General features: G+C 40.4%; 2 protein-coding genes and 1 long non-coding RNA gene across 4 annotated transcripts; 2 read left to right on the top strand and 1 right to left on the bottom strand.

Annotated features, from left to right (window-relative positions):
* The first annotated feature begins 1,999 nt into the window (after positions 1-1,999).
* LOC124283364 (kyphoscoliosis peptidase-like) lies at positions 2,000-18,135 on the top strand. The gene is given in 5 exon segments (XM_046719399.1): positions 2,000-2,135; positions 11,408-11,583; positions 12,760-12,875; positions 15,692-15,808; positions 16,254-18,135. Coding segments are annotated over 5 exon segments (1,851 nt in total). The 5' UTR covers positions 2,000-2,005; the 3' UTR covers positions 17,566-18,135.
* Positions 5,479-8,276, top strand: LOC124283367. The gene is made up of 3 exons (XR_006900334.1): positions 5,479-5,606; positions 6,608-6,796; positions 7,890-8,276. It is a non-coding gene; the product is annotated as an uncharacterized LOC124283367 (long non-coding RNA).
* Positions 6,803-9,370, bottom strand: LOC124283365. Of its 2 annotated transcripts, none has more exons than XM_046719401.1 (3): positions 9,227-9,370; positions 8,828-8,943; positions 6,803-7,808 (listed from the first exon to the last, which is right to left on the bottom strand). In XM_046719401.1, exons 1-3 carry the CDS (start codon positions 9,354-9,356, stop codon positions 7,650-7,652), a joined length of 405 nt encoding a protein of 134 aa, XP_046575357.1. In that variant the 5' UTR covers positions 9,357-9,370; the 3' UTR covers positions 6,803-7,649. The 2 variants fall into 2 exon arrangements, with proteins under 2 accessions (XP_046575357.1, XP_046575358.1); XM_046719402.1 differs by lacking the exon at positions 6,803-7,808 and adding an exon at positions 8,290-8,663.
* Positions 18,136-26,943: the final 8,808 nt, after the last annotated feature.

Below are 26,943 nucleotides of genomic sequence, written 5' to 3'. Positions count from 1 at the left end.
ATAAAGATAAACAGCATTAGAGGAATATATTTGAATTGTGATATCACGATAGCGCCGCAGTTAGACGTGCCTTATTCGTTGTGAAATCGTATGACTGAGTTCGAACCCAGAATAAGACCTATGCTCGTGGTTTGCATTTATGGTTCAACATACCAATACGTGTTAGAGAGGACTAAATGGATCGTTAGTCAGGCTCTGTTTACTTAATCGATTTAGATCTTTTGATCGATCCTTCAAAATGTCACTATGTATTCCTAACGGTTCCACAATATCAGTCACTGCATTGTCTGGTCGAGGGCATGCACAGTCCGGTGTGGGAGTGCCTTAGACCTGCCTTGAGTGCCCTTGACTAGAGTTACGCCCCTCGGCTCTATGTACATCCTTACTCCTGTCTCGACCCTAAGATCCGGGTTAGAATTAATCGATGTTCATGCTGTTGATCACTGGATTGTCTGGTCCAGACACGATTATTTACAGACCGCAGCTATATAGCTAGAATATTGCTACGTTAAACAACAAACAAATCAAAATCTTATAACTTACGTTAAATACGGATTCTTACAGTGGATTAAAGCTACCAAAACACATTTTTATCGTGAACATAAAACGACAGTATGTGGGACCGTCAGTGCTCAATTTAGAGTGCGGCGTAAAACTACACTCACTCACTCACTCATTTACATACTCTTGTCACATTGACGTTCCCACGACGACATGAACACCGGACAATGTAGGTGAACATGCGTGAGTGAGTGAGTGAGTGAGTGAGCCAAGGTGTTCCATAACACCTATGACCAATCACCCTCGATCCGTCCCTCTGAAATCTAAACCCGAAGCACACACCTCCCACGAATGCATTATTTTTCGATTGTTGTTACATGTAACCGGATGAACACGGACAACAGCTTAGTGATAAGCTTATCACATACTAATATCTGTACTGACCTTGTGATAAGATACGTGTTTGTTTTTGCCATCACTTCCTGGTCGAGACGTTGCTATATACTGACAAGGACCGCATGTCATAAGTGACCCGGTCGTAAGCACGTTCTCCATGTTGGAGACAAAGTGTATTCCCTCTGCGTTCTGATCTAAACTGGTAAGATACGACCCAAATGACGTTTCATTTCTGTATACTAACAATAGTAAAACGAAACACAAATATTAATTGTTTTTCAATTCTTAAATTAGGATTAGGTTACTTAAAATGTGAATGTGTATGTGTAACACGTTTATAAGTTTTACTTTTACAATCCATACAATGTAAAAGACTGTTAATATTGTCTCTGTGTGTTATATATGTAAACACAAACTGATCATTTCAAGTAAACCCCTGTGGGTTTTTGGGCTTAGTGTCTACACTGCTAATCCATGTCCTCCTGCGGTGTGATTTAGTACTATTTCCCACTGTTATCAATTTTTGTCATCGAGTAATCGGCGGAGCATTAGTATCGTGAATGTCGTCCTAGATATCAAATGATAACAATTCCTAGTAATCCCATCGCTTTAGCGTGCATGTATACGCCCGTCCATCCATCCATACATCCATCCCGCAGTCAGTCCGTCCATCCATCAATCAATTCATCCATTCGCCAAGGTGACTGAATGAGTTTGGTTTTACGCCGCTTTTAGCAATATTCCAGCAATATCACGGCGGGGGACACCGAAATGGGCTTCACACATTGTACCCATGTGGGGATTCGAACCCGGGTCTTTGGCGTGACGAGCCAACGCTTTAACCACTAGGTTACCCCACCGCCCCGTCTAGGCGAAAAGAGATGAATTTCTGTAACATTAATTTCGGGAATGAACCATGAGTTTTTTTGGTTTTTTTTCGAAAGCAAACTCGTACGTTCATAATCAACTCCACAGTATTGTAATGTACATCTTATTGATAACATTCAAGTGCTCGGATCCCTATCGTTCATTGGCTGTATATTCTACACACGAGACTATGGGTGTTCGACACATGCCTATCTTTCGGAATGTTAGGTGTGAACACTACATGAACATCCATAGTAACTACGGAAGACATATCACATGTTGGTTCCAGGGACCCGACTGTGATGAGAAATGGATTTGCGTTGGTCCTACACTGGCTGTAGAGGCAGCTGAATATATCGTCCCTCCGCTCGGTCCGTTACTAACGGTTAAAGCATTCTTTTGTATGTGTATGGGTGAACCAAACCGGGCATTGATATCGCTTACATTGTTGCACACAACCCCATTTACCCCAACGCCGATCTCCCACCATCCACCACAACCACCACCTATCAGCCATACTCAGATTTCCGAAAGCCGAGACTTGTAGATTTCTTGCTGTTGCAGATTTCCATGATAGCACCAAAGGGTGGATCATGAATAGATGTATGCAACATATCTATAGGTAACAATATCAACCATTCAGACACTATCTATTCAGGGATCTTTATACGAGTCGCTGCCAGAATTTGAAATTAACCTGGACTGTTCCTACTTCAATTACTTATTGATCTATTGACTGTTTGTGTGCATCCGGGTTCACTGTTGGCGTATTTGCCACTGGCCCAGTGTCGGTGCGTGTTTGTTGGATACCGCGGTGACAACTCAGACCTAGTGCACAGGTCGATCGCTTCGCATAAGTATCAGGCATTTGTTAATACCATTAATACCCCGTGTGACATGTATCTTCTGCAATAGGTCGGAAATACCTTCAGGCTTCAGGGTTGAAGTATCTTAGGTATGTATACAGCTAGGTATTATGTATTTATTGTATGCCAAAATGTGAAAGACGTGTTTTCTGACGACAAAATTGTTTTGTTTTTTTATTGCTGTAAACAGCGAGTTAATATTTCACTGCACACACTTATTGAATCATTTTCTTACAAGAATTCCGTTAAGCAGCGGATCAAAGTCACATAATCAGCTTTCTGTCACATAATACAATCACTAAAATATCAAGATCCAGCTTTCACAAAAAAGAAGTTGGTTTTGCAAGAAATGATCAGGCGATAACCCTTTGTGACCGACGACGCATTTACTCAGAGGATTCCGTACATAAACCGTACATAAACCGTACATAAAATATACATAAACTGTACATACTCTAGCTATTGATCAGTTATATAAAACCAGCTGACCATGTGTGTAGTGAATGTCGATTCTTACTGTTTGTTTATTAGTTGAAAACGTTTCGTAATAAACTGTAAATTTTACATTTTACAGTCGAGACGGTTGGAAACTCTTCTTGTTACTTGATCAGTGTGAATTCTGTCGTTCTCCACATCAATCTCGTAAATGTTCAGTATTTGTATGAATACAAAACGGAATTCTGAAAATAAACCATCATTTATTTTATTTAGAATTACAAAGTATTCATGCTTGGCAAGTTAATGTGTGAGTTTAGTCTCTGACATAGAGGGATTCTCAGTGTTGTAATTCACACTATTGATTTTTACCTTAATGAACGTATGATAAGTGTAAACACTGTGTAAGTCTATTCAAAGCAAGATCATATCCGTACATAACAACTTAGTAAGAAATACAGTTCGCTCTAACACCATGTATAGTGTCATAAAGCACACCTTTGTCCTGAACTATTATAGTTAAAGTTGGAGGCAATACGAGGCGATGGCAACTGACATGCATCGTGACGTCGGTCACTTTGATAACGAGGGGGCAGACGAGAATGGCGTCGTGACGTCAACACAGTGTGACGACATGCAAAAATTGTACCTGATAAAGTGTACCTGATACCAGATAAAGTGTTGTCGGTGCCTTTGATCTTTTAGCAAAGCATCTTAGAATACTCGATAATATTTCCTAACTGTAACAATAATTGTCATGGTGATATACTTTATTGCCGTGTCACCAAGACCCAGATATCTCCCTGTGTGTTTTCCTGACTGTGGTTTAAGATTATATGTCTAAGCTGCATTAGGTCGACTTCCACTCTAATGGACGTAACACGATAATGTGCGTGAGTGTGTATCTTCCCTATCATGACAACACTTCCTCCACGCTGAGCTTTCCTATTGAGGATCATGTCATAAACATCTCAGTCTACACGAGCCACGCAAACATAAGGTAATGTATCCCCATTATTGTCGAATAGTGGGTTCTTAAATAGGTACGTCTGTCAGGATAAGCGGCAGCAGGCAGCAAGTTTGTTCGTGTCGCCATGATGTTCGGTTGACTAAACTATTACGTGTTATCAATCGTGCCCTTGACGGCTATCGTAATTACACAGAGGAAATTCATGTTCGACTACCGTGACAACTAGGGCTGGGACGGGTACTCGGGTACTCGAATCCGGGTCGGGTACACCTGGAATCGAGTCCTATTTCTAGGAATCGAGTACCCGGAAAAGGAGAGAACTCTGTAATGGCAAGGGCAGACAATAACTTGTCTTTTTCATTATTGACGTAACACACATTTGCATCATTGACATTGTCCGATTAATGGAGGTTATTATTAACGACTGTAATATATCTGAGCATGAGCAGTGAGGTCAAGTTACAGTAACAGCGGTAATGGTGTTACTCTCTGTATTCTACAACACATATAGTCTCCCTGGTTAGACAGACGTAAAATAAATAGCCCATGTTCAGTTTCAGTGTCTTATTGACATCATTTCAAGTTTTTCTATAAAAATCTCTGTCAACTCGTGATTGGATATTCAGAAAGTTGACAGAAGCGCTTTATTCCTTACATTTACGGGTACTCGATTCCGATTCGGGTAGGTACATGCGGGTACTCGATTCCATTTTTTCCTACCCGTCCCAGCCCTAGTGACAACCTACATTGGCTATGTGTAACTCATCTTGATATGTGCGTTCAGTTATGTTAGATCAATGTGTCTGCCGTCTGTTAGTGGTTGTCTGAACAACATGCAACAGTTACAGACTACTTGAGCATGGGTCTTAGTAGTTGGGATACGATACCATGCATCAGCCAAGTCAGCGAGCCAACCAACAACCCAGATCCTGATAGTGATCTTGTTACGACAATCATAGGTTGCTGATCTTCGCGGGCTGAACAGCAGCAAACAGATGTCGTGTCATAGCACGGTTATTATTGTTTATATTTGCATTTGTGTTTGTTTCCGGGTTGCATATTCTGTCAATGAAATAGCATGATGAACATACTCATATTATAATGACATGGGCTTTCTGTTCAATTTATGTAAGTTCATGTAAAGGTGCGTTCACACGTTGCAACTAGTTGTATAAAACTTGTGGCATGCAACAAATTTCACAGTGTGAACAGGGGAGTTGGACAGATTTTTGTTGCATGCAACAAGTTGCAAGCGAGTTGCAAGGAATAGAACTTGCTCTATTTCCATGCGACAAGTTGTACGGTTCTGGCCAATCAGATCGCGTTTCGTAGTCACGTTATATTTACGCAGACATCAAACATGGCGATACCACAACAACGGACGACACAACAACGCCGGAAAAATGTTAAAGAAAGAATTGACCTCAGCAACCATGACATTGAAAGGTTTATTTCGTACTACCATTCCCACGAGTGTCTTTGGAATGTGTCTAGTTCGTTTTATTCAAAACGGGAACACAGACAGGCCGCCTACGTTTCCATTTCCGAACTGATGAACGGTGTTATGACAGGTGAGTGACAGAAATATATTCGACGTGCTTCTATTTGATAAAGTAATCTTACTCCTTTGCTTAACAAATTTAGTATGACTTTACCTAAATTTGGTCATGAAGTATCGCCCACATTATCATCGATGGCGAACCAGAGTCACGATCCATAATCTCGATCATTCATCGGAAGTTCGGATAGACGAGGTCTGACTGTACAACCAAAACACAAACATTGAACCACAGCCTGCTATCAGTACAAATTTAGGCAATTTAGAAGCATTGTTGATGGTTTTTTGGTAAATAAAACATATGTACAATATGAAAAGATCCATTTATAAAGGTTTCATTTTATTATAATAACGCAACATTTTACCGAAAACATTGACCGAGTATCTGTCAGTTTACGTGGTTCTCGCAGAATGACCTATATTTGGTGAGGCTTTCAACCGGGGGTAATTAGTTGGTCTTGAATATTTACATTAAATGTTTATTCTAAATTTATTTCTTGTTCATGTTTAATCATGTTAAGTAAATTGGTTTTAAATATGAACATAAGATAACTGGACATTCTTCTGACTGTTTTTCAACCAATGATGACGTTTAGGCCTATAAATTTTCTATAAAAGACGTTTTCCTATTAAACTTAACTATTTTTGAGTATTAACATGATGTATAGCTCCAAACCCCCACACCCCCCACCCCCAAAAAAGTGAGACAAATCTGAATTTTAATCAACGATAAAAGTGCCTCACTCTTTTGGGCAAAAACTATACATGTATTATTTTAAAGTTTAACATTTTAGTGATATTTTTTATCAGTAGTAGTTGAGCATTACAGCAATATTCATTGGAACATCTACAGTATTTTATATTATCATGATTATTGGAGATCTGTCAGCATGGTCAGGGTAAAAAGTGAAAATAGGCATATTTTTTAGGTTACACAAATGTTTGCATTAAAGTATACATTTATCATGATTATATGTCAAATGAAAATATTTTAATTTCATTTTTTCATTATAGCGGATCAGGTCCCAGTTAAGATTTCTGCTCTGCGGACCTACTATTGCAAGGAACTAAGGAAGGAAACCCTCTCCCGGAAAAGTGGGGCTGGTCGAGATGATATCTATGAGTCTACCTGGGAATGGTTTAAGCTGTTGGATCCTTTTCTTAGAAGCCAGGTTCATCAAAAAAACAACTATAAGTAACTTGGTTAGTATTGTGAGAATGTAAACTTTTAATAAACCTTGTACATCCATTGGTATGGATAGATATATATTGCAAAATTTTATTAATTACATAAAACAACTTACGGTCGGCATTGACATAAGCTGAACATGAATAATACAATAATAAGTGCCATTTTACTGTATTGGAATTGGAAAATAGCTGCAGGTATGGCTGAAAATAGCTTGTTCCATATGAACACTTCATTTGACTTCATACATAGAATCAGACAATGTGATCCCACTGCCAATCAACTTGGCCATTAGAACAGAAATAATCTGCAAATTCTTCCCTAATCTGCCTTGCATTATCGGCACTCCTGTTGCCACCCTGTTGAAGTAGTGATTGGGGCCTGCTTCCATTATCCAGTGGAAAAACTTCTGTTTCTGTGTATTTTTTGTCTTTTGTTGTACACAGAAAGTTGTGTAGAGCAATACATGCAAGAACAACCTTTGTACATGTCTCAGGTGTTAATGATAAGCTCCTTTGAAATACTCCAAAGCGGTTGGTCAGTATACCAAAAGCATTTTCTGATACACGTCTGGCTCTGGAAAGTCTGTAATTGAATACTTTCCTTTCCATAACTAAGTCCCGGTGGGGATATGGCTTCATGATGTTATCTTTTAGTGGAAAGGCATCGTCCCCAACAATCACATAGGGAGTATCAAGACATCTTCCAGGCAATGGCTTTGGACCTGGAATTTTCAAGGAGTTACTGTTCAGTGCCTGATACAGTGATGAATTGGCAAATATACCTGCATCACATGACCTACCATTTGCACCAACATCTACATACACAAATCTGTAGTTAGAATCAACAAGAGCTAGGAGTACAATGCTAAAAAAAGTTTTTATAGTTGTAGTAGAGTGATCCTGATTTGGCAGGTGATTTTATAGATATATGCTTTCCATCCAAAGCACCAATACAGTGTGGAAACTGCCACTTCTCCTCAAATCCCTCTGCGACTTGCAGCCATTCTTCTTCTGACTGTGGCACCTGAAATCAATTTGAGATATTTTAAAAATATATTTTTCGAAAATAATACCATATACTTACAATACCAACTTTATCTGACAGGAAACCAACACACTGTCAACTGAGCAGGATGGACCCAGTCAAGTGGAACAAGTGGTTCAAGAGGAGGAAAATGTGGAACCAGACAATGTGCAGGCTGAAACCATGGATTGTACTCCACCACCTCCATCTAAAAGAAAGCGACAGGACAGTGTTCCCCTCCAAGTTTTGGCTACTCTTAAGTCAATTGAAAACAGAAGATCACAAAGTGAAAATAATGGAGAACTATGTTTTGCCAAATATTTGGCATCAGAGATTGCCCGAATTTCCAATCTAAGTAAAAGGAATGAATTGAAAATTAAAGTTCAACAACTTATTTTTGAATATCAAAATGAAGAATAAGATTTTATATGTATTATGCACATGCCATCTGTCCTTAATGATGACTCATTAAGACAATTATATGAAGCTCTTGACTTGAAATCGTAATATATGCAAAGAATATGTATTTCAGGTCAGCTGCAAAGCTTTTTCCCAAGACATTTGTCAGCCAGTTTAAATAATAAATTATAATTCATGTTATTAAGGCTTTTCTGTTGTACTTCAGTGTGAGTGGTGTTCAAATATCACTGGGAGTGTGCTAGCTTTGTTACAGTAATTTATGTAGATTTTTACACCAAGTGAAGCAAACCGATTCATTACAAAGCCCTACAGGTGAAAAAATTATCTTATATAATATTATGTTTACACAAGAGTGCTTTGAGCTGATGAGTATGAATATTATTATTTCGATAAATCACATGGGATTTATTCCTTTTCCTCATAATGCTTGGACATCTGAAAAAAAGTCATGAAGTCATAATAACTTTTACACAGAACTACAGAAGTTAAACCTTTAAGTAAATACAAATTGTGTTTCATTACAGCTTATTGATTTATTTAGTCATCGTTTAAACATGGGGAAAAAATATCAAGAATTCAAGTGTTGACATGCACCTCACCTTCAGAAAGTCCTTCTTGAGAGTTTCATAAATTGCCACACACACTTGAGGGACGAAATTGCAAATTGTGTTCTTTGGTACCCGATACAAGAATTCTAGAGACTTGTAACTGTCACCTAAATAAAAAAAAAAACACACAGATGATTCATTCTGAATAATCAAAAAGTTTTTGAGCGTATACATGTGGCACACCTTCGGGAGCCTCATTCAACTCTTTACAGGGTTAGGGACAGCGGCTTTGCACTGAAGCATTTGGTGCTAACGCAGTCAGGAGTGGTTGGTTTATTTATAGATTGCCACGCTTATTGATAAACACAAAACAGCTGATCGACAAACAGTAGGTGATCTGTGTGATACATTAACTATAATTCATGAAATTATGACTGTTCATAGCCCTACCTGTGGCCAAATATCGAAGTGTGATGGCGAGTTTTTCTCCAGGGGGTATAGAATCACGCATGGGTGTATCAGCTTTGGTTATCATCGGTGACACTCTGCCCAGCAGTTGATCAAAACTCTCTCTGTCCATGCGTAAGAAATTGACAAAACGTTTTGTGTCCTCAGCTTCAAGTTCCCTCATTAAAGCTTTATAAGCTCCTAGATCACTTCTTCTTGCAATCCAGGGGACGGACCCAGCACGAACGGTCGGCTTTGCCATGGTTAAAATCAACGAGCATTGCGACAACCGCCGCTTCCAGTACATCGTCATCACTATCGCTGTTGTATAGGGACGCCATGACCGTATGCTAGTTTCTACAGTGCGTTGCTAAGCAACATGTAAAACGAGATCTCACGATACCGAAAATTGTATACAACTTGGCCTGTGTGTGAACGCAACTCAAGACGTGCAACTTGTTGTATGCAACGTGTTGTAACAAACTAGTTGCAACGTGTGAACGCACCTTAAGTTGGCTTTAAAATGATAAGCCTTGAAAACAAGAAGAGGTAAGGTACAATGGGGTTTATGATCATGCTCATGTCCAGTCATTTATTGTATTATATACACTTGCATAACTTTGTGTGTCTCCTTTTCCTCGTTCGGACTTATGTCGGATCTTGTTGTGCTAATGCACTGATATACCATGCGCAGTTTAACTTTTAGGCATTCACCTGGATGTACTGACTGTAGGATGTGACTGATGATTCAGCTGGATGTACTGACTATAGGATGTGACTGATGATTAAGCTGGATGTACAGACTGTAGGATGTGACTGGGGATTCAGCTGGATGTACTGACTGTAGGGTGTGACTAGGGATTCAGCTGGATGTACTGACTGTAGGGTGTGACTGATGATTCAGCTGGATGTACTGATTATAGGATGTGACTGATGATTCAGTTTGATGTACTGACTGTAGGGTGTGACTGATGATTCAGCTGGATGTACTGACAATAGGATTTGACTGATGACTCAGCTGGATGTACTGACTGTAGGGTGTGATTGATGATTCAGCTGGATGTACTGACTATAGGATGTGACTGATGATTCAGCTGGATGTACTGACTGTAGCGTGTGACTGATGATTCAGCTGGATATACTGACTGTAGGGTGTGACTGATGATTCAGCTGGATGTACTGACTGTAGGGTGTGACTGGGGATTCAGCTGGATGTACTGACTTTAGGGTGTGACTGATGATTCAGCTGGATGTACTGACTGTAGCGTGTGACTGATGATTCAGCTGGATGTACTGACTGTAGCGTGTGACTGATGATTCAGCTGGATGTACTGACTGTAGCGTGTGACTGATGATTCAGCTGGATGTACTGACTATAGGATGTGACTGATGATTTAGCTGGATGTACTGACTGTAGGGTGTGACTGATGATTCAGCTGGATATACTGACTATAGGATGTGACTGATGATTCAGCTGGATGTACTGACTGTAGGGTGTGACTGATGATTCAGCTGGATGTACTGACTGTAGGGTGTGACTGAAGATCATCCGGATGTACTGACTGTAGGGTGTGACTGGGGATTCAGCTAGAGGTACTGACTGAAGGATGTTCCCGGGAATTCAGCTAGATTTATTCACTGTAGGATGTGGTCGGGGAGTCATTAGGATGTACTGACTGTAGGAGGTGGTCGTGGATTCAGTTGGATGTAGGATGTAACTGGCGATTCAGCAAAATGAACTGACTGTAGGATGTAACTGGCGATTCAGCAAAATGTACTGACTGTAGGATGTAACTGGCTATTCAGCAAAATGTACTGACTGTAGGATGTAACTGGCGATTCAGCAAAATGTACTGACTGTAGGATGTAACTGGCTATTCAGCAAAATGTACTTACTGTGGGGTGTAACTGGCGATTCAGCTAGATGTACTGACTAGGAAGTGGCTTGGGATTCAGCTGGGTGTACTGACTGCAGGATATGGACTAGGGATACAACCCTTAGTACCGACTGTAGGATGTGGCCGGGCAATAGGCTGAATGTACTAATTGTAGGGTGTGCTGGGGATTCATCTGGATGTACTGACTGGAGGACCTGGCTCTTTATTCAGATGGCCATACAGACGCTATGACTATGTGGACTATGGTTGACTACGCTGAACTGTGGCATGCTTTCCTTGGTTTCAGATTTAAAAATGGGGTGCATTCAATCGAAAACAGTCGGCGTGGACGAACCAGCCTCCGGCCGAGCAGAACCCACAAGCAACGATCCCAACCCTCCAGTTAAACCTCCCCAAAAGAAGAAGAAAGACACAGTACCTTCTTCGGAAGCGTTTGCTGTTATTGATGCGCACGCATTGAAGGTTAGAATCGACAGAGGGTGTGTTGACATGACTGTATGCAAGATGTTGTGTTAAAATATGCCGGCCAGTTTACCTACCTTCTGTGGTATTAGTATTTGAGAGTGTTGAAGACCAATATGACCACTGCTTCATTATTTCTAGTCCGGATGTTCGAGTTATGATGCGCATCTCTAATTTGCCAGGAATAAATGTTTTCAGTCATTGTGGCTGGGCAGACATGGACAGTTTATTATGGGCTTACGGGTTATGACCTCTGTCAGGAATATTTTGCGCACTACCTGTAGCTGCGGTTACGTTTCAAAAACCTTACAAAGGTCGATCAGGTAGATGATCCGTCAGTTAGATTTTACTACTTTTACCTGGAGCGGCAGCTGCGTATGTCATAACTTCAGAAGAAAAGCAGGTACAACAACCGGAAAACGTTTACATTAGCACAGCAACGGTCGTTAAGCGTGACATTTTGTTAGAAGACAAACTATTCAAGTGAGTCATTTGGATTTAGCCGTATATATGCAACACCCAATCTGTGCGACTACTCATTGTAATGCACATTGCATACTTTGGGCAAACGGCCTGGACAATGGACGCAACTGGCAGTTGCACAGAGTGGGTGTAACACACTCACTGCCAGAAACAGTGTAGGTAAATACACATTTAAAGGACAAACAGGTACAGGATCTGTCAGATTGGTTTACCTGTAAAGCGGAGAAGAGAATATTACATACAAAAGACAACCAGCTTGTTTTAATTACAGACCGGTACAAGGTGATTCGGTTGGGGGTTGTAGCTTTGATCAGTATTTCACTGGTGTCGTTGTTATCTGGGTAGGAAATATTGGAACGCTCACACGAGCTTGGGTTGAAAGATAACAGGTCACGATTATTGAAATCGGACACCAAAATAGCGGACACAGAGCAGTAAAGCGGCCCTTTGGAAAATTGACTTGGTGACTTTAGGCCCTTGCATAGTGCAAACAGTTTATGCACAGGCTGAAACTGAAACTGAAGAATTAATAGAATTCCCGATTACTGATAACAGGTACAATGATATTCCTTTGTTCTGGAAGGCTATCTCAATGACAGTGATTACTGATATATGTAGGCACCAATCTAAAACTTTGTTGGCCTGTTGACTGTAAGGGTAAGTGTGATGTAACTGAATTTACACTTTGTCCAGGCTCCACACAGTGTCCGGTCATCCGTGACCTCCCTAGCACAGTATCTGATGAAACCAGCTAAGAATAACATGGAGAAAGTCCGGGCCTTCTACAGATGGATTGCTGACAATATCAGGTGTGTTCGGTAAAGGCGTGTTGTGTGGGGTTGTGGTTTGGTGTTTATTGCAGTTGTAAACTGGGTATGGTACAGACACAACAGTGATTGACATTTGGGGTGGATTTACTCCCATTAGTTAGACATCCCAATTGTCAGACACTGGACTAGGGATTAATTAGGGCAACACCATATATAAATGGGAATGTCCCAATTGGATATTTCAACCAGTTAGTTGAACCTAAGGAAAACTGTTATTGTGTACAAATACCTTGGAGTTATTTTTGATAGAAAATGTTCGTTCAAATTATCTATATCAAATCTCTCACAACAAGCTACTAAAGCCATGTATTTTGTTTTACGCAGAAGTCGAATGGTAAACTTATCATTACAATGCCAACCATATCTCTTTGATTCAATGGCGGAACCAATCTTGTTGTACGATTGTGAAATTTGGAAATATGTTAATTTAAAACGAATCGAAAATGTACATAACACCTTACTGAATTTTCGTACTCCACCCCACCATTTACCAGTTGAAAAAGGAAGATGGAATAGGATGCCAATAGATGAAAGTAAATTATGTTTTATGAATGATGTGGGTGATGAGTTTCATTATATTCTTAAATGCACATGTTTTAGAAAAAAAATATCAATGTATATACATGTACCACCTTCCTTTATCAAAGAGACCAAATGTGTTAAAATTTAAATCACTCTTTACATGTAAAAAGATATTTGTTATGAAAAATCTCAGTAAATTCTGTAAATATATCATGCAAATTGTAAATCGTCCGGCTAACAACTATTCCTCCGTAATATTATCATAATTATATTGTCATTTGTGCCTCATATGTCAATGATATCGGCCTGAGTGTAATAGAGTTCTCTACTGTTCTGTTATGCATTTTATGGGTCATTCCCATTTCATTTAGAGGTAACAGGCAGGGGATTAGCTGAGCACTCAACCAGATGGTTTGTTGTTTTAACCTGTCTGACTATTGGGATGTCTGACAAATGGGAGGATACCTTGGGATGCGGTGACATGCAAATCAGCGAGTCTGACCACTAGGTCTTGTAGTCATATGTAACCATAAGCATGAGTAGCTGGAGACCAACTCCCATCCGGGTCTTCACAGGGATGTGCAATTATGTCTCCTGGGGCGGTATTCATAAAAGAACTTAAGTCTGAAATATGACTTAAGTTTTGGAAAAAACTAAGTTTTTCACTTTTTCTGACTTAAGTTTTCAGATTTTACTCAAGTCATATTCATAAAGCAACTTAGGCTTAAGTTTTGGCGATTTCCGACTTAAATCTTAAGACTGGGCAGGGGTAGGCTTAACTGGAAGGTGTTTGACTTAAGTCAGTAAACAATATGGCTGCCGTAGCGCTGAGGCGTCGTTCATTTCACCAAAGAAGACAAAGTCTCGTTGAATACAGCGATGAAGAATTAATTCGGCGATACCGTCTAGATGGGAATGGCATTAGATTCGTCGCCAGCATTTGGGAGAAAGGATATTTTTATAAAATAGGATTTCCTAATTTTTTTTATAAAAAGTAGGATTTCCTATTTTTTTAATTTCCCGTATAATCTTGAAATCAATTGTTCTAAAGTTGATTACACTTATGATGATAATTCCTTTAATAGATATCACTCAAAGCTTTCATATTTAGTCATATATTTATAACTGACTGACTGACTGAGTTTAGTTTTACGCCGCTTTTAGCAATATTCCAGCAATATCACGGCGGGGGACACCAGAAATGGGCTTAACACATTGTGCCCATGTGGGGAATCGAACCCGGGTCTTCGGCGTGACGAGCCAACGCTTTAACCACTAGGCTACCCCACCGCCCCCATATATTTATAAACTAGGATTTCCTATAAAAAATTATAAAGTAGGATTTCCTATTTTTTAAAATTTTCCATTGTTAGTAAACAAAACACAGGAAATTTTACAAATATTCCTGACACTACATGCTGTAGCCTCATCAAACTATTTATTTGTATGAGGTCATGTTCGCTTAAAAAACCTTTTTCGTTCATACATGTTCCTTTCCTTCGTCGTGTGACCTCGGCTAATCATCACCTACACTCACTACATTTTTCCAGAGTTTGATGCATTTTGGGCTGTTTCATAGGCGTACCAATGTAATTCAGAAAAGAGAACAGAAAATCGTACTTATTCAAAACAAATAAAAACTATGTGTGGCACGTAGTCTAAGACATTTCTGACTACACCTTGACAGTCGGACCCAATGTGTACATTACCTGCCACGCCTCTTGCCGCTTCGCCGACGTCACGCCCGGACCAAACTTCCTTCCAACACTCTGGCGTTTGTTTTCACGAGTTCTGTCAAAAGCAGGACCTCGTCTTTAGTCAAGTTAGGTTTTCTCTTCTTTATCTCAGACTCCGACATATTTTTCACAATGTATTACCGCGGTATCTCAATGTGTCGTCTGCCGTAAATAGCAAAAGGGAGATCCCAACGAAAGCCATTTTCACACCTTTTTATAAAAGAGTTCCGCCGGAAGTCTAAAAATAACTCGGATTCACCTAGTGATCACGCGGGTATGCACTACGAAAAAAACTTAGTTTGTCTTTGGAAACTTAGCTAAGTTTCTGACTTAGTAGCTTTATGAATAGCATCTTAAGTCTCAGACTTAGCTAAGTCAGTTTTAAAAAACTTAAGTTTGGACTTAGGAAAAATCTTAGTTTCTCTATGAATACCGCCCCTGGTACAAGATTGTGCTGTTAGGAATCTATTCATTAGGATTTATGATTTATGCTTATGATTTATACTTCATATTCTTCTTTGTGAATTTCGTTGACAGTTACGACGTATCCGGGTTCTTTAGCGGCAATTCTGGTCCTCAGGACGCTGAAGCGGTGCTGAAACGAGGATCCAGTGTCTGTGAAGGATACGCCTCACTCTTTCAATCCCTCTGCGAGTAGGTCAACTTTAAGCACACACACGTTTCGAAATGTTTAGCTTAGTTAACCATTACCAGGCTGAACTGACACTTGAAACATTGGTTGAGTACTGTGAGTTGAGCTGTTCTCACTTAAGCAAATATCGATAAAAGCCTTCACTGTAAACCTCCGTAAACATACCTATATTTTCAAACTCCACATCATAACTTACGTTACCTTTCACAATCATCCAAGACTAGCTTTCTTTTCTCTCCTGCTGTCAAATCTGCCGTGTCAACAAACTGTAGTAAGGTTCATGCTGAAGCCTACAAGAGTTGCCTCCCATATTCAGTACCTAACGACACACTATATTAAAGTTATATTATCGGTTATTAAGATACAAAGAGTTTCTCAATAATATCTGGGAAAACTGTATATACCTCACAGACAGGCGAATAACAATTCAATTTACCTTTATTCCAGCGAATGCAAGATACCTTGCAAAAAGGTCTCCGGTTTCTCCTAGGCATTCGGCCACGACCCTGAAAGCCCCTTCACCCTAAACACACGAACGGACCACGCCTGGAACATTGTGTATGTCCAGGGTGAGTGGCGTCCTATTGAGTGTACCTGGGGAGCAGGGTACATGACAAACAACCGTGCGTACGAGAAAAAATTTGAAGAATTCTATTTCCTCACCGATCCTGAAGATTTTGTCATCAAACATTTCCCATATGTTGACAAAAACGTGGAAACTAGTATCCCTCTACAGCTGCTGAAAAACCCGTACACTCTCGAGAAGTTCAACAATGCTCTTTGTCCAACGGTCGAGGGTACCAAATGGAGGTTTGAATGTATAAGCCACAAAACCCAAGTTATTACAGTGGACAAGGAATGTGAAATCAGCTTCAAAACCCAAAATGTGAAACTCAGCGGATTAATGTGCCACCTAAAGGAGAAGAACACACAACAAGAATACACTCAGTATGTCCTCTTAAGGAAACAGGGAGACAAGTATACTGCAAAGATTACACCACCGAAAGAAAGCAAATACAACTTTGGTATTTATGGCAAGCCAGATTCGTCATCAGGTCCTACACACAACTGGATGATCACCTTTGTTTTGAGGTGTCAGTCTGTCGCCAAAGATATCCGTCCATACCCCGATAAGCAAGGATGCTGGGGTGCAAGTGACGACGCCATTCACTATGGCTTCACCAGCGACATATTGGGTAAGGATGTGATTACAACATCGACTGGCGAAGCAGAGCTCCGTATAAAGACGTCACAATTAGTGCCCATTTCACTGCGTCTCGCCCAAGCAGAATTGAATCATGATCTGGATCGGTATGTGTTTGGTTTTTATGAAGGCAACACACTCGTCATCAAAGCAAGAGTATCCCATGTTGGCTTTTACAAACTAACATTATTTGGACAACGTCCCGAAAACTCTGAATCATCTTCGCTGGACGATGTTGCCGATTTTCTGATCGAAAGCAAGAAAGCTGTGAGCAACGTTCTTCCTTTCCCAAATGCCTACACCGCTGCTCAAAAGTATGGCTGCCAACTGCACGAGCCTCTTTCGGGGGATCTTCCAGCCAATCAGGATGTCCGAATTAAACTGAGGTCAGACAGTTTAACTACGTTAATGGTTAACAAACAAGTTAAGGAAAAGGAAGGTAAAGAGTTTAATTTTACCTTTAGAACGCCGTCAGCAGGCGAAGAGCTGTGTGTGTTTGGTACCTCAGGGGGAAGTTCAAGCTTTGACGGCCTTTACGTGTACAACATTGTATAACTCTCAATTGTCTCTATGGACATTGGAAGAAAGGCACTGAACTGGCTTGAAGCTGTGTTCCTTGACCGCTTGAGAAAGTTAAGATACTATTGAAAAGTTTCGTCCCTTTCTTCAGCAAGACACTAAATGTTTGGTTGTTTTCGTCCCGTGATTATTGAAATATATTAATGTTCAAATTACAGACAGTCCGTCCAGATGATTTGATTTACATCCATGTGTTTTCTTACAAACTGACATCTGTTTTGTTCGTAGGTACGTCAGACTATAGGCCCCCGAATGTGCTACAAGTATTTGAATGTTAAACGCCATCAGATTTTCAGCTCATAACATTACGAACACATATGGTGTTGGACTGAAGTCGTATTCTCTGTCAGATGAAAACAAATGATGAATTTCTAAATTTCGTATTTCTGATAATGAACCACAGCGACTTCCATCATGCAATTTCCTTGAACAGTAAGCAGACATATTTAGTATGAGCATGGGAGGATAAATGAGAGACCTTACTGTGGGTAGGTTTGTGTCGGGGGTTTGTCATCCAATGACAACAGAAATAAATGATAAAATAGTTTCGACATGTGTCTATTCTGGTATCCGTGTAACTAACTAGTGTTGCCCTTCACAGCAACTGGAATCGGTTTTTTGTCAGTAGTCGCAACCGGGCGTCGTTTGGCGCTGGCGATATCATGTTCAGGCTTTCCTCCCGCTCCTACAGCAATTTCCTTACAGCAAGTAAACAATGAGCGTGGACTACTTTTTATAACAGCAGGCTATTAATTAATTTCATTTAGGGAAGAGTTAAGGGTCTATGTTAGAGGTAAAGATCATGTGAGGGTAGATTTAGATTAGTTGTTGTTATTTGTTGTTTAACGGCGCACTCAGCAATATTCCAGCTATATCGCGGAGATTTAGATTAGACAATTACAAAAGACAACTAATTGTCTTGTCAAAGCATATTTTGTTGTTCTCGTTTAATTCAGCAATATTCCAGTTACAGGAAAATGAATCGTAAAAGGATCTCATCTGGACCATACGAACCAGTGATTGACATAATGAGCACTGACCCACATCAGTGGGATACAGTAGCATAAAATCGTGCTTGACAACCCCGTCCTTTTAGTCGTCTCTCATACCAATATGATGATGTCAGTGGTGTATAATCATAACCAACAATCATCACACATGTAAAGAAATAATGGCAGTTAGTTGTCACTATTCTGTGTATTCCTAAAATGTGCGGCTATTTCAGTTTCAATACTGACATATCGGTTTTACAATCGAAATCCGTGACAACATGTACACACAGATAAACTGCTGACTTACTCCCTGTTCCCTCAGTAAGCACGTAGGGAGAACTACAAAGTGTGCAAGAGACGGCTCCCACAGGATAGAAAGAATCTCGTCTGGAAGTAGAGTCATATGTACGATTCTAACAATTGAATCAATCATCATCAAATAGTGGTTAAACCAGGTGTTTGCAAACACATATACCTCCCACACTGGGGGCATCAGTACGTAACATACAGAGGCAGGTCACTTGTGCACCTGATAAAACAGTGGAAATGTCCGCCACATGTTTACCATGAAACATTTACTTGAAAACGTTACTATGGCCTTGAGTTTTGCCACACTTATGGAAAATCTTAAAGCAAGACTTACAATCCTGCGACACAGTTATTCACAGTTGATGATGTTGTAATGACTAAACTAAAAGGAATAAAACATGTAATCTTTTACGTTTTAAAACAACAATGTGTAAAAAACTTACAAGAAGACGTTAGTGTAAACAATCAAACAAAGAAAAGAAATCACACTAATCAGTCCTATGTATGTTGTTCTGGAGTCATATAACAAATAACGCGACATTCCTATTTCATTTTCTCACTTAAACACATTGTGAGGAATATGCCGAATGACACAACAAAGCGAATAGAATCAAGCATGCCGCCCTGTCCGACGGGCTACACATGAAGCATTTTCACTCGGGCACATTCCAGACATGACGAGCGAAATGTGTCGTCCTCAGGATCAGCTACCACCGATACCGATAAAAAAACATGCCAGCATTAAATGATCTGATATATTTTAACAGTAAAATAGAATATAACCTTACCTCCTTTGGTTTTGCCCTGATACAACATTACACTAAATTGCCCCTATGAATTAAAGAAATCCATTTCAATCACTAACCTGTTGGGCAAGGGGTATATTTAACTATATATACTATGGTTGGACTAAAAAGGTGTAAAAGACTCACACAAAGTCGCAACCACGCGCTGTGGTTTAGCCTCAACATATTCACCGGGACATATTTATGTGTTTCTTGGACGTGAAAGTTACACTCATCCATAAACCTCTTATACAGTGAATGGACAAAAGTGAACAATACACCAACTATGTTTATGTCACTACGATAAAAGAACTATTTCTGCCTGCGCGTATGTCATGGACAAAACGTTTTCAATAGTAATATTGTCTAGAAGGTCGATACAACGAGCTACAGTGAAAGGAGCGACACGTTGTATAATAGACTCGAATACTTGAATGTGATCCTATCGGTGAAGATCCGGCTATGTGCATGTTTGTGGTCGGGTGATAGTGACACGATCAGGCTGGCAGGCTCACTAATATTGCTTCTCATGAAGATCAGGGTTACAACCCATGCTTATCGTAAAAAGCGACTATCGAGATCGGGTGGTCAGGCTATCTGTCTTGGTTGGCACATATCAGCGTAACCTAATTACGTAGATTTATGCATATGGTTTTCATCACTGGATTGTCTGGTCCAGACTTGGTTATCTACAGACCGCAGTAATATAACCTGAGTGTGGCTTTAAACAACAAACAAACAAACACACAAAAAAAACTGACATTGCATAATCCACGTTATCGTGCCCCAGTAATGGTTGATGATTTTACGTTATGCCAACCTCCTTTGAGGATACCGCCCCTAACAATCGAAGATGCTAATTTAACTACCAATGATAAAATATATTTCTATATACAAAACATATCCATGACAATGTATCAATTAGTTTCTTAAACTTAAATACTTAATTAATACTGCTAAAAAGATCCTTAACTGTGTTTGCACTGAAATATTTATCACTTGTAATGTATTGATATAATTTAGGAGATCTAGTACTGCATACAGTACGGAGTAATGTGTAGGAAATCTAGTACTGCATCCAGTATTGAGGTAGGTGTAGGAGATCTGGTACTGCATCCAGTATGGAGGAATGTGTAGGAGATCTGGCACTGCAGGCAGTATGGAGGAGTGTGTAGGAAATCTGGTACTGTGTCCAGTATGGAGGTAAGTGTAGGAGATCCGGTACTACATCCAGTATGGGGGTAAGTGTAGGAGATCTGGTACTGCATCCAGTATGGAGGAATGTGTAGGAAATCTGGTACTGCAGACAGTATGGAGGTAAATGTAGGAGATCGGGTACTGCATCCAGTATGGAGGAATGTCTAGGAGATTTGGTACTGCATCCAGTATGGAGGTAAGTGTAGGAGATCTGGTACTGCATCCAGTATGGAGGAAGTGCAGGAGATTGGGTACTTCATCCAGTATGGAGGTAAGTGTAGGAGATCTGCTACTGCATCCAGTATGGAGATAAATGTAGGAGATCTGGTACTGCATCCAGTATGGAGGTAAGTGCAGGAGATTTGGTACTGCATCCAGTATGGAGGTAAGTGTAGGAGATCTGGTACTGCATCCAGTATGGAGGAAGAGTAGGAGATCGGGTACTTCATCCAGTATGGAGGTAAGTGTAGGAGATCTGCTACTGCATCCAGTATGGAGATAAATGTAGGAGATCTGGTACTGCATCCAGTATGGAGGTAAGTGTAGGAGATCTGCTACTCCATCCAGTATGGAGGAAGTGTAGGAGATCGGGTACTGCATCCAGTATGGAGTAAGTGTAGGAGATCGGGTACTGCATCCAGTATGGAGGAAAGTGTAGGACATCTGGTACTGCATCCAGTACGGAGGTAAGTGTAGGAGATATGGGCCCTTTTTCGTAGCCTTAAGAATTCTTAACTTTTATCGTAGCCAATGTGTTAAGAATGGGCTTAAGACGTTCGTAAGGCTACGAAGGTTTCGACAATAGCTAGCCTGGTACTGCATCCAATATGGAGGAAGTGCAGGAGATCAGGTACTTCATCCAGTATGGATTAACGTGTAGGAGATCTGGGATCCAGTATGGAGGATCGTCTAGGAAATTGGGTACTGCGTCCGATATGGAGGAAAGTGTAGGAGATCTGGTACTGCATCCAGTACGGAGAAATGTGTAGGAAATCTGGTCCTGCATCCAGTATGGAGGAACGTGTAGCAGATCTGATACTGCATCCAGTATGGAGGAAAGTGTAGGAGATCTGGTACTGCATTCACTATGGAGGTCAGTGTAGGAGATCTGCTACTGCATCCAGTACGGAGGTAAGTGCAGAAGATCTGGTCCTGCATCCAGTATGGAGGTAAGTGTAGGAGATCTGGTACTGCATCTAGTATGGAGGAAGTGTAGGAGATTTGGTACTGTATCCAGTATGGAGGTAAGTGCAGTACATCTGGTACTGCATCCAGTACGGAGGTAAGTGTAGGAGATCTGGTCCTGCATCCAGTATGGAGGAAGTGCAGGAGATCGGGTACTTCATTCAGTATTTATTAACGTGTAGGAGCTCTGGGATCCAGTATGGAGGAACGTGTAGGAAATCGGGCACTGCGTCCAGTATGGAGGAACGTGTAGCAGATCTGATAATGCATCCAGTATGGAGGAAGTGCAGGAGATCAGATACTGCATTTAGTATGGAGAAACGTGTAGCAGATCTGATACTGCATCCAGTATGGAGGAAGTGCAGGAGATCGGGTACAGCACTTAGTATGGGGAAACGTGTATGCGATTTGGTACTGCATCTAGTATGGAGTACCTGGTATATCTGTCTCCAACAAACCTCCCACGAATGCATAGTACTTCGTCTCTAGTTACTGACTGACAACTGACAAACTACTTAGTGATAAGCTTTGGAAAGCGTCTGCAAAACGTACAACCAGTACTGACCTTATGATAACATAAACGTTTCATTACCAACACTTCCTGGTCGAGACGTTGCAATATAAACTACTGACAAGGACCCCATGTCATGAGTGACCCGGTCGTATGCACGTTCTCCATGTTGGAGACAAAGTGTTTTTCCCAACGCGTTCTGACCTAAAGTGGTAAGATACGACCTAAATGACTATTTATTTCTTTATTTCTCATAAAAGTAAACAAACACAAAGATATTAATTGTTTTTCAAATAAATTAAGATTAGGTTACTTGCAAATGTGAATGTACAATCTATGCAATGTAGAAGGCGGTTAATACTGTCAGCGTATAGATGTAAATGCAAACTGACATGTTCAAGTAAATCCCTGCGTGTTTTTGGAGCGTAGTCTATTCACTGTTAATCCATTTCCTCGTACGGTGTGATTAAGAACTATTTTCCACTGCTTGTGATCAATTATTATCAACAAGTAATCAGCGGGATATTAGTATCGTAAATGTCGTCCTATAATGTCGGCTTGATATTATTTCCTATTAATCATCGGCTCGATCCGTTACTAACGATTAAAGCATTATTTTGTACTTGCTTGATAAACGGGTGAACCAATCGGGCCATATCGGGATATCGCTTACATTGTTACACACAATCCCATTTACTCCAACAAAGATCGCCCACCCTCCGTCACCTCTAGCTCCCTCCCATACTCAGATTTTCGAATGTCAAGACTTGTAGATGTCTTGCTGTAACAGATTTTCATGATAACATCTAAGGGCAGATCATGACATATGCAACATGTCTATAGATAACAACGTCAACCACCGGTTGGATAGGCGTCTGTTTGTTGGTTACTGGTGTCAACTCAGCATGCAACTGGCCAATCACTGCACATGAGAAACTCCTTTGGATATGTATACTTTAAAATATATTCTGCATTAAGTCGGAAATACACACAATCATCAGGTATGTACACAACCGGCTACTATAATATTTTATTTACATGTACTAAATTGTGAAAGACGTTTGTTTCTGAAGGTACGAAAAGTGATTCTTGACCTACAGGAGTTATCTTAACTTGCAGATGTACGTTTCCCTTCCAGCTTTATGTGACAAAAATTAATGCAATCACTGTATCAATATCTGTCGCTCTGCAAAATAGAAAGGGGTTTTGCAAGTGACGGAGCAATGATCAGGCGATAACTTCTTGTGCCTGGCGAAGCGTTCACAAAGAGGAGGCCGTACATAAACTGTATATTAGCTGAACATAAATTGTACATATTTTTGCTGCACGATGATCATTCATAAAAAAACAAAACAAAAACAGGTGGCTATTTATGTTGTGTATATCGATTGTTAACTTTTGTTATTTTGTTGAAACTACTTCGTAATAAACCGTAAAATTCACATTCATTTCTCCAGTCGAGACTGTTTAGAAAAGCTTAATTTTACTTGATGAGTGTGAATTCTGTCGCTCCCAACAACAGTTTCGTAAATGTGAAGTATTTGTCTGAATACAATAATGCAAGTATAAACCAATATGTGATTTTATTTAAAGCAAAAACATCATATTCCTGCATCAAAACTAATACTCGATTATATATTTAATATTTCCTACCTGTAACCATAATTGTCATAGCAATATATTTATTGCCGTGTCAACATGAACCAGTGTATTTTTTTCACTGTTGTTACAGATTTTATGATCAAAAGTAAAAGTTAGTGTGATCAAAACATTTGTTCATATAAATGAGAAATCTTTTATGACGCATTTTCATATTCTTTATGATACTCTTAATTCATAACCCAAACAGGGTCCTGTAGGTAGTCTTTGTTTTCATTCGTTTATGGTGCTTTCAAGATTCCACAGAAATAGGCATAAAACTTCCCTTTTTAAAAAGTGTGGCTCTAATCTTTGCAAGAATCTGCTTGCATTTCTCTATGCCACGGATAACTGAAAATGAAAGATGGCGAAACAGCAGTTTAACGTGCACAGGAACACCACATGCTGCTTGTGGAGACGTTATTAACAAAACGACGTTGCAGACCGTCCCAGAAGTGGCCACCCACCTGTAACCATGCCACACAACGATCGTTGGATTCGAACTGTCCACCCAGCCACAATGACTGCCCGAACAGTTCCCGCTGTCAACAGGCTATCGCCAAGGACGATTCGCCAAGGTCTGGCTGCACACGGACATGTTCTCTTCACAGACTAGTCCTGATTCCTCTTGCACTGCGCTAATGGTCGAACCCGCACAGGTGTCCAGCACACCTGCACAGGTGTCAAGCATAGGTTCACATATCCAACTTTAGGTAAATCACACTAACTTTTGCCTTTGAGTATATGTCTAAGCTGCATTAGGTCGACTTCCACTCCAGTGGACGTAACACGATGTGCGTGAGTGTGTGTCTTCCCTATCATGACAACACTTCCTCCACGCTGAGCCTTCTCATTGAGAATTATTTCATAAACATCTTAGTCTACACGAGCCAAGTAAACATAATGTAAACATAATGTAATGTATATCGAAGTATTTTGGGATAATCGATAAGCAAGTTTTGTTCGTGTCACCAACTGTGTTGGCGTTGACAGAAAATATTATGTGGTATCAATTTCGCACTTGAAGGTTATCGGAACTACACACAGGCAATTCACGTTCGATTCCCGTGACAACCTACAATGGATATGTGAAACTCATCATGCAATGTGAATTCAATTATATTACATCAATGTGTCTGCCGTCTGTTAATGGTTGAGTGGACGAGATAAAACAGTTATAGTGATCATGAGCATCGATGTATGCAGTTGGACGGCAGTAACATGGACGGCGGTCAGCAAGCAACACCAACAAACCTCCCGATCCCGTTAGGGATCTGATCACGACAAGCATGGGTTGCTGTAAACCTCTTCTTAACAGCAACCCACATACGTCTAATCGCAAGGGTATCCTTGTTTCTGTTTGAATTTTAGTTTGTTTCCGGGTTGCATGTTCTTACAAAGAACCAACATGAGGAAAATAAAGTATTTTGACACTGATTATCTGTTGTTATATTGAAGGGAAGAGCTAAACGGAGATTTTCGTAATAATATGATTTGGCAAAGAAGATAATCTTTGCAACCAAGACTACGTGAGGTAAAATGGAGATTAAAATTGCGTCTAGGCTCCATCATTCAATGGATCATTCGGATCTTATTGAGCTAACATACTGAGATACCATGCGTAGATTATATAAGTTATCACATCGTGTCGAGGGAAATACGGGGTATTATCAGTCCCGAGTATGGTTGTATTCCCCGAGTACGAGGGACTGATAAAACCCCGTATTTCCCCTCGACACGATGTGATAACGCATTTATCTAGCCGAATGTTTTGCTCTAATTTCATTCTCAGTTGATGTGGCAAAACGTTTCCTTGCTGCCATGTTGACACCAGCTGATCGATTGGCCTCAATGCAGCGCACGTTACTAAAGGCTTAGCGATGCACGTTTTTCTCATTTCGCGTGGTCACCGAGGCGTGGCGGGATAATATGACTTTTGTACTCCCTGATCGCGGATCGTGGCGGGTGTACATGGTATTTTATGAGAGTCACGTGAACCAATCAAAACTCAACATTCTTACATGAGGCTGGATGAACATGGATATCCCACTGGGACATTCTAATGATTTGAACTGACTGCCGGATTGACGCAAGTGCATTCATTTAATGTATTTTGGTATGATAAGATCAGTGGATGGAATCAATGAACTTCGATAGGTAACTGCGAGGTACAGATAATATCACGTTTGCTTAGTATTGTTCTTGCAACTTATCGAAAACTGGCATTCCAGGTTTCGAGGTGAGGTGAAATGGGATATAACGTCGCACTTAAGAATAGTTCGCTCATATGACGAAGTGCATGCGTGTGTATGTACTAGCCCAGACTTAAGCTGGCTTTATATTGTTGGCTCACTGAGATACCATACCCTACTCAGACGCGTCGACTCCGAGCAGACCAGTCCTTGTTGCACCCATTAATGCCTAGCGCCAGGCAGGGACCAACAAGTACCAAATAATAACGTCTTTTGGTATGACTTGGCCGGGGATCGAACCCGCGACCTTTCGCTATCTGGGCGGACGCTCTAACCACTTCACCGTTGAGGCTGTCCCAGCTGGTTGTACTGACTGTAGGATGTGGTAGGGACTCATCTGCTTGTGCTGACTTACGGTTATGTGCAACCCCTCGGCTGTATGTTTCTGTTATCATATCCCGATGGTGTCAATCAGTTTTCAAACTATTCATTGCATATTACTACTTGACTAAGCTCGAATATATTCGTTCGTTTCAGGTTTCATA

Source organism: Haliotis rubra, unplaced genomic scaffold (genome assembly GCF_003918875.1).
Source record: "Haliotis rubra isolate DU_JTF1 unplaced genomic scaffold, ASM391887v1 Scf314, whole genome shotgun sequence".
NCBI classification, from domain to species: Eukaryota; Metazoa; Mollusca; class Gastropoda; order Lepetellida; family Haliotidae; genus Haliotis; species Haliotis rubra.
This window is presented reverse-complemented; position numbering and strand designations above follow the sequence as displayed.

Bases quoted from the DNA above. Each gene is read 5' to 3' on its own strand.
- LOC124283365 (XM_046719401.1), bottom strand. From the start codon at position 9,356: ATGGACAGAGAGAGTTTTGATCAACTGCTGGGCAGAGTGTCACCGATG. The intron at 8,944-9,226 runs GTAGGGCTATGA...TTTTTTATTTAG, and splicing joins ACTTCGATATTTGGCCACAG to GTGACAGTTACAAGTCTCTA. The intron at 7,809-8,827 runs GTGAGGTGCATG...AATTGATTTCAG, and splicing joins TCAAGAAGGACTTTCTGAAG to GTGCCACAGTCAGAAGAAGA.